Consider the following 20,055-nt stretch of genomic DNA (forward strand, 5'->3'; position numbering starts at 1 on the left):
GCTTTATACAATCTACAAACATATTCAGGGTGTTTCTCATCCACAAAGCCTTGAGGTTGTGACATAAACACTTCTTTTTGTAAAATACCATTCAAAAAGACATTATTTATATCCAATTGCCTAACATTCCAACCTCTAGATAAGGGAATGGTGAGTACAATCTTGATAGTTGTTGGTTTCACAACTGGGCTAAAAGTCTCATTAAAATCAAATCTAGCTTGTTGATGGAAACCCTTGGCTACTAACCTAGTTTTATATTTTTCGACACTATCATTAGGATTTTCTTTGACCGTATAGACCCATCTACAACCAATAGGTATTCTTCCTTCAGGCAAGGGTACTAAAGACCAAGTGTTGTTTCTTTGCAAAGCTTCAAACTCAAATATCATGGCTTGTTTCCACTCATCCTTTTGTAAAGCCAACTCAACTGTCTCTGGTTCCTTTACTGTTGCAATATACACTTTAGGTTTAGCAATGCCATTTTTGCTTCTTGTTGTCATGACATGAGTGTTCCCTTGAACTCTTGGTTGACCTATCATTCTATTCAAATTAGTATTACTAGAAGAAACAATATCCTACACAACAACATCAGTTACTGGAGAAATAGAATGTACATTAGGAACATAGGTAAATTAACCTCATTGATTGGCTTGTCAATGGGGACTATGAGAATAGGATGAGAATGAGTTTGAGAGGGGACTGTGAGAATAGGTGGACTAGCAGATGGGGTAGAATCAGACAATGAAAATGAATTATGGATAGAATAGGAAGATTGATCAGTTTGAGCAAATGGAAATGTTGTTTCATCAAATATAACATCTCTAAAAATATACAGCTTTCCATTTGAATCCAAGCACTTATATCCCTTGTGGTTTAAGCTGTATCCCATAAAAGTGCAAACATTGCTCCTAAATTGCAATTTATGTTTGTTAAAAAAGACGAGTGTTAGGATAGCATGCACAACCAAACACTTTTAGAAAAGAATAGTTGGGTTTGGTTTTGAAGAGAAGTTCTAATGGACATTTTTGTTTCAGCATAGGAGTTGGAAGTCTGTTATGAGAAACACAGCAGTTTTGAAAGCTTCATCTCAATATTTGAGAGGAATTGAAGATTTAGCTAACAAGGCTAAACCATTTTCAACGATGTGGCGATGTTTTCTTTCGGCCACTCCATTTTGTTCTTGAGTATGAGGGCAAGACATTGTATTAATGATACCATGTTGAGTAAGGAATGATTGAAAAGATCTAAATTCACCACCCCAATCAAATTGAAAAGCTTTTATTTTGGAGTCAAGTTGAAGTTCAATTTGAGTTTTGAAATTGATAAAGGTTTGGATGACATCAGATTTATTTTTAAGAAGATAAAACCAGGTGAATTTAGAATAGGCATCCACAAAATGAACATAGTATCTATAACCACTACTTGAAGGGATAGGAGCTGGACCCCATAAATCAGAATGAATCAATTGTAAAGGAGCGGTATAAACTATTTCAGATCTGGAAAATGGAAATTTATGAATTTTGCGTAAACAACATGATGAACAAAATGAAAGTGTCATTTTATTGATATTAGGGACATTACACTGTGAAAGAATTGTTTTTACAACTTGAATAGAATGATAACCTAATCTGGCATGCCAAAGATCAAATACATTTGGCTTTATTGAATCACAAGGATTTGAAACAGTACAGGTTTGAACATTGCAGCTTTTTACAACAGGGGATGATTGACAAATGTTGAAGGCAACTTCTAGATGAGCAAGACACAAATTTGATGAATCAAACGAGTATAGACCATCTTTAACTTTCTCGGTAAGAAGAACAGCTTGAGAATCCTGATCCTTAACAAAGCAAACATCATAATGGAATTCAAAGAAGACATTATTGTTTTTTGCAAATCTAGAAACACTAAGAAGATTCTTTGCAATAGAAGGAACCAAAAACATATGATTTAAGGAGAACACTTTAGGAGTAAGAGAGAAAAGTGAAGAAGAATGACCAATTCGTGAAATTGACAAACCTGAACCATCACCAATGTGTACTTTGTCTTAACCAGTAAATTCAGTGTTGTGCTAAAGATTATTAGCATTTGGTGTGACATGATTTGAAGCACCAAAATCAGGGTACCAAGAGTTATCCTTGAACACCTCAGGTTTTGTAAACAAAGTTGAAGAATGAGGAGAGGCTTGGCTGAAATAAGCACGAGGACCACCACTATTTTGAGAAGAGGAGGTTGGACTAACAAAACTTGGATCAAACCTGTAGTAACACCTCTCAACTTCATGTCCAAACCTTCGACAAAGCTGGCACTTAGGTTTGCTAGTATTATTCCAGTTGTTATTCCAGCTAGATTTGCCACCATTTCCTCTGCCTCCATTAAAATTTCTTCATCTACCAAAGTTTCCAGCATTGAAACGACCTCCATTACCTTGACCAATACCTCGACCTCTTCCTGGACCAAAGTTGGTAGAGAAATTGCTTCTACCACAACCTCTAAAACCATTATTAGTAGAAGACGAGGCAAAATTGGCACTTGGTGCAGAATCAAGAGATTTAGCATTCTTTTCAATTCTAGCTTCTTGTGCCATAATCAAAGACTCAACTTCTTCTACCGTATAGGATTCAGATCTAGTAAGGATGGAGGTGATGAAAGCATCATACTCATCAGTGAGGTTAACTAGAATAGCATCAATATGGTCCTTATCTGTAAGTATTTGACCAACCGAGGCTAAAGAATCAACACAGCTCTTGATTTTGGACAGATATTCAACAACATTCAAAGATCCCTTTTTCGTAGTCTTAAGCTGATCCTTAAACTGTCTGATTTTAGCCCTGGTTTGAGATGCAAAATATTGCTATAATTTCACCCAAACTTGAAAAGAGGTTTCAGATCCAACTAACCCTGGAAGAACTTTCTCAAAGATCGACGAGAGCATCCATGAAAGAAGCAATTGGTTTTGTTGTTCCCACTCAACAAAGGCTTTGTTAACATTTTTGGCTTGTGCATCTTCTTTCAGTAGAAAACGTGGAGGAATTGCAGACTCAAAGAAGACAAATCTTTGTAATCCATAACCTTTGATTGCAAAGACCACTTGTTGTTTCCAGATGAGAAAATTGTTGTTATCAAGTTTCACAAAAAAAGAATGTGTGAAACTCACAGGTAAAAATCTTGACTGTTCTTGAGCTTCCATTGATGAATCTTGAGCAATGGTTTGAATCAGAGCCTCCATTGAAAGCATTTATGGATCAAGACTCCAGATTTTAGGGTAAATGATGCCTTTTTAGTCTCTGAAATTTTCAGCAAACATAATCAAGACGGCCCTAGCTTTGAACAGGTTCTAGTTTCGAATCTAAAACGCCGATTTGCCAGAAATTGTTGGTAAGGGAAGTTGTGGTATGAAAACTCCAGGAAGCTTGATGTCGATGGAGAAAACTTGGCTCTGATACCATATGAGAGAACTCAACAGAGAAAGGAATTTCTCATTACCCAAAATGAATGATTACAACAATGTATATAAATACCCTTCTTAGTCAGCTAACTGACTCTGTTTTATTCTAACAAAAACAACCAACTAATTCTGTTTTATTCTAACTAAGCTATACACGTGGACAACAACCATTAACCACTATTCCTAACACCAACTTTCATCCTTTTTCATTTCACAATCAAAATACAATATCACTAAAAAAATTTCATAAGCAAAACACACCCAGAAGTAAATCTTTCATTCTTCCAATCAAGTATCAAGGTTTCTCCTTCTCCTAAACACCTTTAGTTTTATCTAGAAAATGTGGTTATAAGAGAATGAACCACTTAGCCTTGTTAAGCAAAAATGTGCTTCTTGGTAGGTATACACAGTTGATACATGGTAATTCAATTCATTAAAAACATCATTCACAATACAATCATCTTAAGTTACATTATTCATTCCAACTTATCATATACTTGTTTCATTCCCCAGTTGTGCTTTTAAGATAGCTCGTATGTATATTTTAGGGAGTTCAGCCCGAGATATACGTCTATGTCTTGTCTCCTATTAATCATGACAATAAAGATCTTTGAGTCTTTCATCTTAAGATATTGTACCATGTGTCGGGCACATTAATGTTTAAATTATAATATCATTTCGTGTTGTTCAATGTCTTATGTATCAGAATCCTTGGATGATCCTAAATTCTTATCGCCAATGGTTGAAACCATTCTCATCCTAATATATTTTTTACTTCAACCAAAATCCCATTGCCATGTTAATCCAATCTCATTTGAAGAAGGCTGTCAAGCTTGAGTTACCAATTTGTCCTCCTATCTTTTAATTTCTTTAAATTTGTGTTTGATTAAAAAAAAGGGAAAATATTTTTTAAATATAAAAATTTTAAATATTTTATATTTATGATGTTCATATTCCTTTTTTATTTTGAGTTGTATTATATCATTTAAATGATTTTATTTCTTTTTTTTGTTTTCAATTTTTCAAAAAACTATTTTTACTTATTAAAGAAAATTTTATAAATATCAGAGTGCTGTTCTCAATTTTTTCTATTTTCTTTACTCAGTTTTCTAAAAAAGGAGGATGAAAAGACAGTGTCCAAACAGGGTTTTAGATTTATTTCTATTTTTCTTTTTTTGAAAATTACGTGAGGACCATGTTCTACCTATTTTGTCCCGTGAAGCCAGAATGGCGAATTAAGGATATAATGGTAATTTAAGAATAACAGAATTGGAGATCCCAATCTTAACCGAACTGGCGGTAAAGTTGGCAAGGCAGATGCGAGCTAAACGACACCGTTCAAAACACCCCCCACCCCACCCGCCAAAGTTCCCGGCCGTTTGGAAGAAACTAACGACACATGTTTCCGAGCCTACAACCAGGGTTCCTTACCGAACCTACGGTTTCTGCTATCTCTATCTCAGTGGCGAACAACCAACCACTCTCCACTCTCTGCTTTTGTTTTTCCTTCCCTTTTCATCTTTCTTTCTCTCGCTTTGCTCGCTTCCGTTCCCAAACACCAGCCTGTCTCTTTTTTTTTTTTTCTGCTTCTCGGTTTCAGATTTCAGAATCGTCTCAAACACTTTTTTCTTTTGTTTTAATTTTGGGAAATGGTTCAGTTTCCCGTACGTTTCATTTGATTTATGACGTACGTTTGTTTATGTCATGCGTCAGTCACGTTTTTCTGTGTTCTTTTTTTGGTTCTGAATACCCGTTTGATCTGTTTGGTTGCTGAGAAATTTGTGAAAAGAGCAGAGAGTGATTCCGGTTCCGAATTCTCTAATTGTCACCCATTTTCAGAACCCTTCGCCTGGATGGGCCGTTTGTCGTTAATTTTGTCTATGAGGGCATGATTTCATCATTTTCTTCTCTTTTCCTCTGTTTTCTGGGCGACCAAATACGGGCTTAGAGGTGGTGAATTGAACAAGTTTTAAGTTCTTGGTATCTACCATTAAACTCCAAAGATCGTAGAGAAATTCGAAGATGATGCACGCCACATCGGACTCCGATACGACAAGCAGATCACCATCGCCTCCAAGATCTCCAAAACGCTCCATGTATTTCGTCCAAAGCCCATCTCGGGACTCCAACGATGACTACAAATCATCATCAATTCAGGCGACTCCGTCCTGCAGCAGCCCCACGGACTCGCCCTCTCACCCTTCCTCTAGCCGCCACTCCAGAGCTTCCTCCTCCACCCGCTTCTCAGGTTCGTTAAAGGGAAACCGGAGGAAGAACGGTAAGGGTTGGAGGGAGTGCAAAGTGATTATAGAGGAGAGTGATTATGATGATCTTTACTATGAAAAGGGCCTTTTGGGGCGGTGCCGGACCTTTCTCGCTCTGGTGGGGTTTGCGCTTCTCTTCACTATCTTCTGTCTCGGCATCTGGGGTGCTAGTAAACCTTATAAGCCTGAGATTAAAGTCATGGTGTGCCAAATTCACAACTCCACTCTAAATTGTTTTCATTTCCTTGTTTGATCCAACATCAGATTATCATTTTTATGATTATTTTTTAAATGCTAGAAATTGTTGAACTTTTTCTAACATTTTGGCTACTGATTTATGATTGAAGCTGTTGCTTTCTGTGGTGATGAAATTGTTAAAATGTACTCTCTATAACTCTGGGTTTGAGATTATTAATTTAGATGCTTCACATTCTTTGAAATTTGTCCAAGTATCTTCAGAGCAAGAGATGATTGAAAGTAGTGTATGGTATGTCAAACTATTTGGTCAGATACATTTTTTTAGACCCATAAATATTTCTTCAACTGTGTTCTCAATTGTCCTTTTGGTTCAGTTCTCTCTTCATAAAGGGCACACATGGAATTGTGTTCCATCAGTAGGAGGTTGTTGGTTTTGGATCTGCATTCCTATTTTGTTGTGGTTCATTCCTGAATAAGAATAGAAAGGGTATGAAAGTCTGCAGAAATATGGTGGCATTAATTTCTTATTCTGTGTTTAAACTCAGTACCTAATGAGTAGCTAAAATTATGAATCCATAGGATTCCATGATTGAATATTGTAAATTAATAATCTCTCTTATAAATGTTGAATTTCCTTTGATGGAGTGGTTTTTCTTAGATTTATTTGTCCTCTTCAGCATAAATGTTCTTAATACTATTTCTTGAATTGGTTTTTCTACATGAACTGCTTATTTTCTAGGCATGTTCATTCCTAATGGAAAATCCTTTTCTTCCAGAGCTTTGCTGTACACAATTTCTACTTGGGGGAAGGATTGGATGCAACCGGAGTACCAACCAAAATGCTGACAGCAAACTGCTCAATGAAGATGAGCGTGTACAATCCTGCTACATTTTTTGGCATTCATGTCAGCTCCACATCTGTCAATCTCATGTATGCCCAGATTACAGCTGCATCTGGTCAGGTGAGAATTAGGGCATTCCCCTCTGTTGTTGGTTGGTAGCAGCAACTTAAAAAATGGCAGGATTAGAACAAATTCTACCACCTCAGGAGATTATAACAGCCTATTATCCACAGAATCAATAGCTGTAAAATCATGAAATAAGAAACTAATCCGGGTACTCATGAACACTGCTTGATGAGATACTAGACAACTTATGAGGTAGTGTATCATTTTTCAATTATTTATGAAATTTTTGGGTAACTCCTTTCTCCTTGTGATACTTTTGATTAATTTGCATATTATGGTTGCAGTTCAAGAAATACTATCAACCAAGAAAGAGTAAGCGAACTCTGTTAGTGAACTTGAAAGGTGATAAGGTTCCTCTATATGGGGCTGGGGCAAGCTTAGCAATCGCAGACAGGAATGGAGGGGTTCCAATGAAGTTAGTCTTTGAGGTTCAAACTCGAGGAAATTTGGTGGGAAGGTTAGTGAGATCAAAGCATGGAAAGCACATTGCTTGTTCTGTTGTCATTGACTCTTCCAACATAAGATCCATGAAATTTACAGAGAATTGGTGTACATATTATTGAGGATTTTGAGGATTGCGGATCAGTGAATAAGGCTCCACGATGAAACCTCAAGATGGCCGGTTTAGCCCTACAATCTGCATGATATTTGCAGTATTGTTTTTCTGATGGTATTTTGGGTTTTTTTTTTCTTACAAATGTATTTAGAAGTTTCCTTCCATCATCATTCAAGTTTGTGTAAGCTCTCAATAAGGTCCAGATTTGCAGACTTCACTAGACCTAATGACCTCACAGGTTATGTTTCACACTTTCAAGTGAACAAATACATGCAGTTATGTAATTAAATGGTTTTTAGTTCAGATGTAGATCATACGTTTCAAATAATGCCACTGAATCAATCATAAACCAAAGGATTAAACAATATGTTTTGGAAAAGAAAAGAATTTTACATTGTTTACTCCAGAGCTCACAAACATTATGTGGGAAAACTGGAGGCCTGTCTTATATCCTACCAATTCACTCCTATATTTTTGTATTTATGCTTTTTCTCCAAAGCTGGATAAGAAAACATCAGTTGAATTCATATTTGTCAATAGGAGAGTATTACCATTTCTTAAAATAAAAGAGATTGCGTATCAAATAATACAAGGGTCAATCTACAACTACCTTAAAATAACAAAGGGACCTTAAAAAATTTGGCCCAGGTATTGGAATGGCCTCTTTGCTTCTCATAAACGAACACAGTGATGTGAGATACAAAAAAACTCAAAGAGGGAATAATAGAAAAACCTGGCATCAGCACCCAATGATGCACCTTGACACTGCAGAGTGGAATCAATCTGCTGGGATTTTATCAAGGTGTTGGACTGCTTGATATGGGAACGCTCAATGCTGGATTGCTCGATGATGCTGAATCACTTAATGCTGGACTACTCTCTTGCTTGTCAACAGCACAACCAGCATCAGAAACTGTGCCACCAATTCGGTTTGGAGGCCAATACCGAAAGATTGATCTTCCTAATATATTTTTGGCAGGCAGAGAGCCCCTAAACAAAACAATTTCATAAAATCAGCAACAATGCAAAAAAGGCAAAAAGGGAAGCTACTTGGGGTGTCATAAATCACAAAATTTTACAATTGTTAACTTGGTAAGGTCATAAAATATTACCAGACATGTGAATCATAGCTATTATTACGATTGTCACCCATCACAAAAACCGCATTCTCTGGTACACGCTGCAACACAACATTCAAAAAGATATCCAATTCAGTATTTGCAAAGTTTGTCAATTTCATTGGGCAGTGATATTGAGAAAGAGTAAAACTTACAATTGGTGTCATGCTGTAAGAAGGTCGTTCAAAGATGAAATTTTCATTTCTCACAACTCCGTTTACAATTAACTTCCCTTCACGAACCTGCATGGGAATAATTGGGTTTCAAAATATTTAGAAGAGAATTGGTCAACAAGCAGATTTTAAAGATTAAATTTCTTTCTAAATAACTGCTTCACATATGCCTTTATTTGATTACATTAAAAAGGAAGTCAAAGTGAAAGTGACTCTTGCATTTTGAATACAAAATATGAAAGGAACGTTTCAATTAATGGAATGACAGATTTAGTTCTTGATGAATAAGAATTCATTTGAACATGCTTATATTTTAATTATTCATCAACATAAGCCACAATTGAGGACAAACAGGCACTGTAAATCTCGAATTTGAATACTAGAGATGAAGGGGGTTCTAGCATCAGCCAGAACTTCAGTTACTTTTTCTTTTTCCTTTTTCTGTGGGTGGGGGTGAGTTTTCTTCTGGAGTTAAGGGGTGGTCTGCTTCCAACCTTAATTATGGTATCTGATTAAAGCTATGAAAAAGGTAATTGTGGTCAAACCACCAGTAAGCTAATAGCAGTTTCAATCATGCTTTAAAGCTTAATGACAACCAAGGGGCTCAAAGCCTAAGATAACACAATACAGAATATAAAAAATAAGAGCACAGATATCTTCTGCATGTAAATCTATTTCAATTCTCTATTAGCACCTATCAAAACGAACATGGTTCGTTCATTTACAAATTGTAACATGCTGTTATCACTGTAGTAGGGACAATTTAATTAACAAAATGAAATATTTCAGGGGATCTAACATTTTAAAAACGAAGAAAAAGAACCCTTGTGATATAGATAAGAACATCAACGAAGCCAGCATAAAAAAAAAGCGAGTTTACTACATTTAGTAATCTCACCTCCACAGTATCACCTTCCTTAGCAACAATTCTTTTAATGAATACATCTTCATCAGTATATCCTACTTCTTGAAGGACTGGTGGGCTTTTAAAAATCACTATATCATTAGCACAAGGCTTTCTGAAATAGTATGAAACCTGAAAATTTAAGACCAATATCTGTTATCTATAATACTTCCAACATTGCATTGACAAAGCAGAATAAAGATGGCATATAATTACATCACATGGAAATGAAAATTTAGATCCAAGAACCTCCTCTCTGTGCCTTTTACAAATGAAGTAGTGCACACTGAACATTCTAAACCCCATCATACCTAACTGAATTTTCTCACAAACTGTTTATGCCTAAAAATGTAATAATAAACCTATAAGGATTTGTATAAAAATCAGCACACTATTTTTCTTGTCTGCTTTCTGGATTCAATGGTTTGTTTCCAGATTCTGAGAACTTTGAGCTTTTTCTTGAATACAGAATACCTAATACATCACTTTGTGAAAACAGAATCCAACACTAAAAAGAGTGCAAGAAGATGGAAAGAGAAGCTCTCTGAGTACCACGAGGATAACTGCAACAACACAATGGCAGATGATCCTCATTATCTTCACAGTTTGGTCCCATTATTTTCATAGTTTTAAAACATAGCTCTGAATAAACCACGTTCTAATAGTTACATCCTATTTAACCTACAGTTGGTTATTCCAACTAATATAAATTGTAGATCTGTGGATAGACCTTGGGAAAGTTTTTGTTATAAACTATAACTCTTTTATTGTTATATGGAAATAAATTCAGTATATTTTTATTTGTCTCCTACAATTTGGTGTCGTCTATGGGAATGATGATAAAGAGAGCCATTTGCCCAAGGAGTACAAAGCAAGGCAATGACTCACTTCAATGTTCGGAGCTTGGAACTTGCGATAGAAACATTTTATTATAGCAAGGATTTTCCTATTTTTACTGTTCATTTAATTATAGTTTTATTGATTTTAATTATCATTTAAACATTTTATTTATAAAAACTTTTTGCTATAGAAACAAAAGATCTTATGTTATTGTTGTATGACTCTTTTTTTTTTGATAAATAAGTAAGAGAATGTATTAAATTGTATGACTCTGTTCTTTCAAAGTTTTAAGAGAAGGCACATTTTGCATTTTTTTCCTTAATTTTTTCTGGATTCTATGCTAAATAAGTTTTCAATTACACAATTATCTATTAAAAAATAAATAACCGTTGAGGCTCTTGACTGATAAAAGCTCAGCGTAAAAACTGACTCATAAAAGCTAATTCTAATAATTAACCAAGAGATTGCTGGACTCACAAAGAATATATAAAAAGCAAATAAATAAATTTAAAAAATTTAGCATAGATTCCAACAAGAAATTATGTACTTAAATGTGAAGGCCCAAAGTCCAAGCAACTTCAAATACACTAAGAGTGAGAATAAAAATTTAAAAAGATAATCTGAGAACATTGTTAACAGCAAGAAGACTCCCAGAACATTGTCAAACCAAAAGAAATAGTGTCTCGTCACCCTTTTTCAAACCAAGGTGCCAAGATTAGGGGAGCAATGTAGTATACATCACTTTGTAAAAATAGAGCCCAAGCAAAAAGAGTCTGAGAAGATGAAAAGCAAAGCTATGACATCTAATCCCCACCCCACAGCATTGCAACATAGCTTGGAACAAACCATGCTCTGATGGTTACATCCTAACTTACAATTCTGTAACATGGGTCTAAATAAACCATGTTCTAACAGCTGCATCCTAACTTACAGTTGGAAGTTGGTTATCCCAACTAATATAAATGATAGACCTCTAGATAGACTTGGGAAGTTTTTATTATTTACAGTAACTCTTTCCCCCCCATAATTTCTCTTTTATCCAATTTATATTTCTGTTAGTGTTAGGAGAATTTTTGTCTCCTACACCTAAGGTTGTTTTTGCCACGGCATCCCTCATATATATTGCATTAACAAAACCAAAAATTTACATCAAGTTAATTATTACCACCACTATCTCCTCCAAAAATAGGCTCAACAATACACCTAACTCTTACAATCTCCCCTCTCTTCTCAACATTCCCATGTATCCCACCTTCACCGACATTGCATGGAAACAAAACTCTATATTTACAGCCCTGCCCACGGGAGATCTCGCAATTCATAGCCATTACAGATAAAATTTTAAACCTTTGTTGATTTTCCGAAGTCCCTGCATTCTCTGCTTACAAAAACACCATTATTATTACTCCTACCAAAAGATATATTCCAAAATTTAAGTGCAAATCTAATCTTAAATTCTGTTTATAGCAATATCAGATTTTATGTTCATTTTCATCAGAACCCAATGCCCAATTTCAAACTTTATCAAGAAAAAAATGTATAAAAAACATTAAATTATCGACAAAGCAAAGATAAACATCAAACCTTTTCTGCAACAATTCTATCTCCAACATCAAATGTAGGGTACATTGACAATGAAGGAATGAATCTAGGTTCAGCCACAAACGACCGAAACGCAAACGATATCGCCAGTGCCGCAAAAACCGTTTTTGCATCGTCAGACGTCAAATTCACCCATTCCGGTAAAATCCCGACCTTTGCATCCTTCTTCTCCGTCTGGGCATCATCTCCTCCATCTCCGCCGCCGTCGCCGCCTTCCTCGTCCAGAACTGCTTTGGTTTCTTCACTGGAGTCTTTGAACCCATTGCAATTTAGTCTCTGCAAGCGGGTTCTGGAGTTTATGGGCTTAAACCCTTGAAAATTAGGGTTTTCGAAGGGAAGGATTAATTTTTTACTGAAATGAGGGGTTCTAGAAATGGGGTAGAGATTGAAGACAATAAAACTGGGGTTTTCAATACGTTTCAAGCGTTGGACAAGGACTAAATTGGGGTCTCTCCGGGAAGATAATGATGACGACGGAGGGAAGAATTGCAGAGACGTCATCTCTTGTGAAGTTGAAGTAAAGCCACGATTCATACAGCAGGACACTGTAAGAACATGGAGAAAGCAACAAAATGACTGAATTATCCTTGCTTTGATCTGTTTTAAAACTACAAAGCTAGGGTCACTTTCGCCCAAATAAAATTGTCAGCAGAACGCATCACGTCTCCATGTAAATTGGAATTAGATTCTGGTGTTTTGGGCAGAGTCATGTTTGGCAGGATCATTTTGAAAGTCAATCAAAAGGACATTTGAAAATAATCATTTTAACAAATATGAAAATTCTGGTGTTAGAATTTCTTGCCTTTGGCTATCCAATATAAAATCAGTACCTACCAAAATTTGAATTTGAACCGTTAGAAGTATAGGATGAAATCTCAACCGTTAAATAAAAAAAATAAGATTCAAACAAATTGATTGATTTTTTTTTTTTACAAAAAAGGAAGGCAACAAGCTCTGGCAGCCATTGAAAGCGTTTAGCATGTCTATTCCTTTGTAGCCAAGTTGTAACTAATTGAGTTGTACATTTGATAGGGAACACTCTAAATACCTTTATAAAGGTAAGAATATCGGATTTAATCGTGTCAACTGAAATAGGATTGACTACAAATTCAAGTCATAGCACATGATTTCATAAAATCATACGATTTTCCGCTTTAAAATAAACAGTGAAGAAAATTTGGCTTAACATATACGGGTAGGAGAAAAACCCAACTCGGTATCCTTTGAATTCATTTGATATGATACCCATTTTAAATCATAAGAATATGTGGGCTATGGTTATATACCTTATTTCCTTAGGATTGTAGTTCAATTGGTCAAAGCACGGTCCTATCAAGGTGGAAGCTGCAGGTTCGAGCCCCGTCAGTCCTGATGGATCCAATAAATAAGATAAAATAGATTTATTCATTTATAGGGGATGCTTATTCTTATTTATATTTATCGTATCTAATTTTGTAACCCCTAACAATATGTAAAGAATAGTAATCACCAATAGAAGAGGAGAGCAGAGGGAAAAGAGAGAGAGTGAGAGAGATCTAGAACTGACCACATTTCTCAAAATAAAGGCATTTTTCATTACTTTCATAAAGAATGTGACAGTGTCTTCGTCTGCCTCTGAATGAACAGAAATAGCGTAGATACATTAATACAAATTGACTAGTGAAGTCAAATAAAATGGAGGGTATATGTTTGTGATTCCATAAGATTTTGAAATTCAACAAGGCTCCCTTTACTATCTACAGCTTGGGTTGAGTGCTAGGGACATGCCAATCCTTCCCACATCTCAGCCACATGGGGTTTTGTTAGGTTAGAAACACCAATCTACATGAATTAACACATTGCCCACATACCCCAACCTGGCCTTGGAACTGGGTCCTGCAGATAAAGGATGGCCTCATTACTTTCATAAAGAATGTGACAGTGTCTTCGTCTGCCTCTGAATGAACAGAAATAGCGTAGATACATTAATACAAATTGACTAGTGAAGTCAAATAAAATGGAGGGTATATGTTTGTGATTCCATAAGATTTTGAAATTCAACAAGGCTCCCTTTACTATCTACAGCTTGGGTTGAGTGCTAGGGACATGCCAATCCTTCCCACATCTCAGCCACATGGGGTTTTGTTAGGTTAGAAACACCAATCTACATGAATTAACACATTGCCCACATACCCCAACCTGGCCTTGGAACTGGGTCCTGCAGATAAAGGATGGCCTCATTACTTTCATAAAGAATGTGACAGTGTCTTCGTCTGCCTCTGAATGAACAGAAATAGCGTAGATACATTAATACAAATTGACTAGTGAAGTCAAATAAAATGGAGGGTATATGTTTGTGATTCCATAAGATTTTGAAATTCAACAAGGCTCCCTTTACTATCTACAGCTTGGGTTGAGTGCTAGGGACATGCCAATCCTTCCCACATCTCAGCCACATGGGGTTTTGTTAGGTTAGAAACACCAATCTACATGAATTAACACATTGCCCACATACCCCAACCTGGCCTTGGAACTGGGTCCTGCAGATAAAGGATGGCCTCACCCTGAACCCAGATGCTTGAGCAAGAAACATGGATTTCGTCGCAGTCCACAAATTCTCCGGTGGAGACCCGGGTCCTTTCATGATCATCCGGCTTCTTATGTTTGCAGCAGTGGACCCGTTTTGATCAGTCATGACTATACCAGGGACCTGTACAATATCTGAATATGAAGCCTTCAAGTTTTGCTTCTGATAAATCCTTTCCAGGCTCTCTGCTGCTACATCATCCTCCTTAGTACTTATCATGACTTTGGGAGCTTCTTCAACATCATTCTTTATTCTCTTGGCTTCATTCGCTAAACCAAGGGCATGCCAGGCATCTGCAACCAGCTGGATAGTGCTCTTGACAGGGGCAACACCCTTCTGTTCCATAATTTGAAGCAATTCTTCTGCTTTCTGTGGTTCTTTTGCTTCTCCATAACCCCATATTAGAGTCTCAAAAGTTTTTAAATTGGGGCAAATGCCCATTTCGCACATTTTCTCATAAACTCGGGAAGCATATTCCATTTTTCCTGCACTGCACCATCCACTGATAATGGTAGTGAAAATTACAACATTTGGCTGCACACCAGATTTGCCCATGGCTGTCAGGAGGGACTCGGCTTTCTCAGGTTCTCCAGCGCGCACATAGCCTTTTGCAAGAATGCTGAATGCATGGATATCAGGTTCTATGCCAGCCTTCACCATGTCATCAAAGATCTCCTGGCACTTGTCCATGAGACCTACTGAACTCCATGCATTCATTATCGTGCTAAATGTTACCACATCTGGTTTGACGCCAAATTCTTCCATCAACGTCAAAGCCTGTCCAATTCACACAAGTGATTGTTTATATAAGAGAATATTCTTAAAGCAAGATCATGGCAACTGAATGCATCCAGAACTCCACAAAAAGCAATGCATTAAGGTATTGAAACACAAATCTTCACTGTTAAACTAAAAGGAATCAATAAAAATATAAATAAAAAATCATAATAAATATAAAAGTAAAGCATGATAATCTATCCCCTTGTCTAGTGAAGTGAACCTCCTAACTTGCTTCCCTACCTACAACTTTACAGTTTGGATGTAATTTAAGACTCTTGTTATTAGCAAATTCACAAGTATCTGATGTATTATTCCTACATGGAACCTTTTCGAGTAATTAAACAACAGAAGTTAAATAAGGAGTATAGTTCTACCAGAAATACAGATATAAATCAATGACTATCACGTGTCGAAGCACACCTCATCAACTCCATCAGTGTCTGTAATGTCTAAAAATCCTTTGATAAGAGAGTTGAAGATAACAAGATTGGGATGCACGCCATAATTCCTCATCCTGTACAAGAACCTCAAGGCATCCTTCATTTTGCCTTCTTTGCAATATCCATTTATGATGATGCCACAAGTTCGCTCATTGGGCATAACTCTGTTGTTCTGCATCTCTAATATCATTCCTTCGGCTCTACTAGTCTCCCCATTCTGTGCATAAGCCCTTGCTAGTGTGTTATATGTGACAACATCGGGTTGCAGACCAGATGCAGCCATCTTGTACACTACATTCCATGCTTCTGTTATTCTCTTCTTGTTACACCATGCTCTGATAAGACTATTGAAAGTTCTATCATTAGGCTTCACATTTTCTTCCTGTGACATTAAATCTAGCAGCTTCAGACATTCTTCTGGCATACCAGCATTCCCGTACCCTTTAATCAAGGTATTAAAGGTACTAGTTGTAGGCTTACATCCCCTGTCCTTCATTTTCCGAAAGATTTTCATGGCTTCTTTAACATTCCCAGATTCAGAGAAAGCATTGATCATGGCATTGAAAAATACAGAGTCAGGCTTTAGACCATTCTTTTCCAACTTGGAGATGAGTGAAGGAATGGACTTGAAACGCTTCTGGCGGGTCAAGGCTGCTAAGAGAGTTGTATATGTTATAAGAGTTGGCCGGTGTCCTTCTTCGGTTAAACTGTTGAAAATTAACTGGGCTTCTTGAGGCTTTCCTTTTTCAATCAAAATGTTCATCAGCTTTGTTCTTGAACGAACCGTCCGGCAACTATTGTTGCCCAAACAGACAAGGCAGCGGGATTGAATCTGTGAATCCATTGAAGTTGACACTGACTGTAATTGGTCCTTCTCATGCAGTGGGGATTCCTATGAAGTTCAAAATCATTGAGAATTTGGCAATTAGTAGGTACAAGGATATGCATATATGACAGGAAACAATATTGATCTGAAATTGAGTATGGTGAAAAAAAAAAAAAGTGTTTGGGATCGAGATAAAAAAAAATGCATCAATAGTTCCTTTTGTCCTAGTCTTTTGTAGCCTTATTATGCATTGTTTTGTAGTGAGTGAGGTTTGTACCCACCTCCTCTGTTGCAACAAATCTAATTTTTCATTAATAATTCTGGTTAGATCTCTGCCGAACCACCAAATTAAGCTGGATTCTATAGTGGGGAAAAGAAAAGAACAAGAAAATTGGAGAAGAAAGAAAGAAGCTCATTAATATTATAGAATATCAGGCAATGCTCATTTGATAAGGTGGCATTTGGACATAAAAATGATATCATCCATTTCACTTAGCATAGCGAATGATTCACTTTGCAGATTCCAATAAATGCAATTGAACAATGCAGCTCATATAATCATATAAAAAGAATGTGTAGCTGTAATAATACCATGACTGATGATGCTTGAACTCGTTTCTTGCTTGTATTTGTTCCATCCCGATGCTTACTCATAATGACAGGATGAACCTTCTCTTTACCAAATCCTCCCATTTCCTCTCCACCAGCTCCTTAATATCTTAAGAAACCTTCCTAACTTATTCAATTGACAGTTCTATTATCAGGCAATACAGACAGGTGAGAGAACTTGACTTTCTTTCCAGATTTTATTCTCAAATGAGATGGCTACAGAGCTGTCTCCTCCTGGAGAGATCATAGAAACATATGCCAGAACATCAGCAAACTTTTCTGGGTAGGGCAACGAGTAAGCTCAAAACTTTTCAGTAATTGGCTGCTTCTTGTGTATCATGATAGTGAATCCTACATGCTAACAATCAAATGAGCTATACGAGAACTTAAAATGTCAGATGTCTAGCAGCAAAACAGAATCAACAGTAGCAAAATAATTTAATGTTGATCCTAGTCCTAGTTATTCTCATAAAATAAAGTTGGTTGGAGAACTGTATACACCAAAGCAACTAAAAGTCCATTTTGAGGAAAAGAAATAGAACTTGTTGGATATTCTAATTTTGCATATTGGCTATAAGAGGCTATGCAATTGGCAGCAATGCAATAAAATCATCATTGGCGCACAGGAAAAAAAATAGTTGAAGGAAGTTGGCAAGAATAGAATAAACTACCAATAAAAGTTGGAGAGAGTTGGTCTGAAATGGAACAATTAAATGACTAGTTTACAGGTATAAACAAATGGGATCCATGGTTGATATCATGAACACAGACACACCCATCAATTTAGAAGTAAACAGTAGTAGAACAATGAAGAGGAGAGAATGAAACAGCTACAGCATTATAAACAGAACTGAGCCAATTCTTTAGGATGCTCAGCACCTGGCTTTGGGGTGGGGAGCAGGGGGTTTGGTGGGATGTTGAGGAGAAGGGAGCCTTATTAGAATGGATCTCTCCATTGTGTTTTAGTAGTTGAGACCACTGTGTTTTTGGCACCATTCAAATGAGCGAGTTGTTTTTCCTGAGCACTTATTTAATATAAGGTCATAACCAATTACCCCATTCAATTCTAACGTGACCCTTTTGGTGATATTGAGATGACTCCATTCCATGAGACCAATTTGTACATTCACATGCCATCTAAAACATAATAAACTGGTTACAATCTCATCCTATGCTACAAAAGGATATAGGGAGTACTCAAAGGCTGGTTAAAAGCTCTGTTTCAATGAAGGTTCAATACTAGACCTAAGAGATCTCACTAGGAAAGGACAGTGAAAAATATGCAAAATTGAATTGGTGTGTTATAGACCCCTGTTGGATTCAGTTTCAAGGACACAGGTATCTAAGCAAACAAAGATGACCATAGTGTGTGTTGGGATGCAACAATGCCACTCCTAAGTTTGGGGATGGGTCACCCAACTATTGTTGAATGTCATAAAAGACTTAGCCTATAGGTTTTCAAATGAGATGGTCAAAACCCGATCCAAAACTGTGGTCTAACAAGTTCACCGCAGGGAATAAACAGAAAATACTAAAGCTTCAGACCTAGAAAAACCAAAAAGTGAATTGACAAATTTTCAGATGGGATGCATCTTTGCATTACTCAGCAAGCCATCTAATAGAGTAAATCAAACCAAACAAATGCAGATAAAATGAATCCAATACCTTCCATAGGTGTTTGAACATCAATAACAGCAAAAAAAATACTAAATATTAGCAGCAAGAAAATATAGGACTTCAAACAATGAGCAAGATCCAAACATTCAAAAGGGCATTTTCTATTCCAAGCCATCCACAGCCTCCAATGCTATGAAATTAAAGCAAACCAGAAGTCAGACAAGAAAATGCCATTCAAAAGACTAGACACCCGGAGACTCAAAATTTGATGTAACAAATCACACCAAGGGGAGGAAATTTTGGGCCAACGCATAAGCTGTTGGGAGGTTTGGGTTTCATTATTTTCTGCTGACAATGAAAAGGAAAATGAACATGAAACCATGAGCCACAATTCTTGAAAACTAGACTAGTTCCATCATCTAGCAGGAAATGCCAGTCCGCCAAATTGTTCAAAATCCCAACCCACATCGTTTAAGGACCATAAATTCATGAACACAGATCACAAACATCTTAATAATCATCAAAAATAAACAAATGAAACCAAAATCCCAGATGGGTGTCAGCTGATCAACATCAACATATCAGAAAAATGATGGAAAAAAAATCAAAGCATAGTGCAAAACTTTGAAACATCCAAAGATCTAACCAAGTTGTGAGGAGGGTAAAATACTAATAAGCAGATACCTTTTTGATTTCTGTGCTGAGAAGTTGCCAAATGTATAGGGGGAGATGATGGGTTTGCATGGTGAGTTGCAGAGTTAATGTACAAGTAGCCCATGTTGTAGCAGTGCTCACTTCCCTTGTGGCGTAGGGAATTTGGTAGTATTTGTGTTGTGACATCCACTAAGAAATCTTATCCACAAATATTATCAGAAAAGTGTGTGGGGGCAAAATTTTATAGGCTGCTAGATATGAGGAAGAATCCAAAATATGCATAATTTATTCTGAGGACCAGCGCCTTCCACGCCAGCTTTTATTTGCAAGGTGAATAATAAAACCAAGTCTTTAAAAACAAAAGGAGAGGAAAATGTTCATTGAATCATTGTCCCAAATCCAAACGACACCGTTTTATGGTTCTTTCATATGCACATTTGGAGATGGGATCAGGGTCGGGTTGGTTGCAAGTGGGTTGGGCCTAGGGTGGGC

General features: G+C 36.6%; 3 protein-coding genes across 5 annotated transcripts; 1 reads left to right on the forward strand and 2 right to left on the reverse strand.

Moving 5' to 3' along the window:
* The first annotated feature begins 4,603 nt into the window (after nucleotides 1-4,603).
* On the forward strand, nucleotides 4,604-7,737 carry LOC100257732 (uncharacterized). The gene is made up of 3 exons (XM_002284337.5): nucleotides 4,604-5,914; nucleotides 6,687-6,872; nucleotides 7,163-7,737. The coding sequence occupies exons 1-3, from the start codon at nucleotides 5,471-5,473 to the stop codon at nucleotides 7,439-7,441; spliced, it is 909 nt and encodes a 302-aa protein (XP_002284373.1). The 5' UTR covers nucleotides 4,604-5,470; the 3' UTR covers nucleotides 7,442-7,737.
* Nucleotides 7,738-7,963: 226 nt separating this feature from the next.
* LOC100252527 (chloroplast processing peptidase) lies at nucleotides 7,964-12,794 on the reverse strand. The gene is made up of 5 exons (XM_002284342.4): nucleotides 12,054-12,794; nucleotides 9,624-9,761; nucleotides 8,708-8,794; nucleotides 8,547-8,614; nucleotides 7,964-8,424 (listed from the first exon to the last, which is right to left on the reverse strand). Exons 1-5 carry the CDS (start codon nucleotides 12,603-12,605, stop codon nucleotides 8,232-8,234), a joined length of 1,038 nt encoding a protein of 345 aa, XP_002284378.2. The 5' UTR covers nucleotides 12,606-12,794; the 3' UTR covers nucleotides 7,964-8,231.
* Nucleotides 12,795-13,621: 827 nt separating this feature from the next.
* LOC100247419 (pentatricopeptide repeat-containing protein At5g25630) lies at nucleotides 13,622-19,777 on the reverse strand. Of its 3 annotated transcripts, none has more exons than XM_010658019.3 (4): nucleotides 19,594-19,709; nucleotides 17,275-17,643; nucleotides 15,838-16,749; nucleotides 13,622-15,414 (listed from the first exon to the last, which is right to left on the reverse strand). In XM_010658019.3, the coding sequence occupies exons 2-4, from the start codon at nucleotides 17,374-17,376 to the stop codon at nucleotides 14,518-14,520; spliced, it is 1,911 nt and encodes a 636-aa protein (XP_010656321.1). In that variant the 5' UTR covers nucleotides 17,377-17,643; nucleotides 19,594-19,709; the 3' UTR covers nucleotides 13,622-14,517. The 3 variants fall into 3 exon arrangements, with proteins under 3 accessions (XP_010656321.1, XP_059596590.1, XP_059596589.1); XM_059740607.1 differs by having other exon boundaries at nucleotides 17,275-17,666; nucleotides 19,594-19,700; XM_059740606.1 differs by lacking the exon at nucleotides 17,275-17,643 and having other exon boundaries at nucleotides 19,594-19,777.
* Between the last annotated feature and the right edge of the window lie 278 nt (nucleotides 19,778-20,055).

This window comes from Vitis vinifera, chromosome 11, assembly GCF_030704535.1.
Source record: "Vitis vinifera cultivar Pinot Noir 40024 chromosome 11, ASM3070453v1".
In the NCBI taxonomy this organism is placed as follows: domain Eukaryota; kingdom Viridiplantae; phylum Streptophyta; class Magnoliopsida; order Vitales; family Vitaceae; genus Vitis; species Vitis vinifera.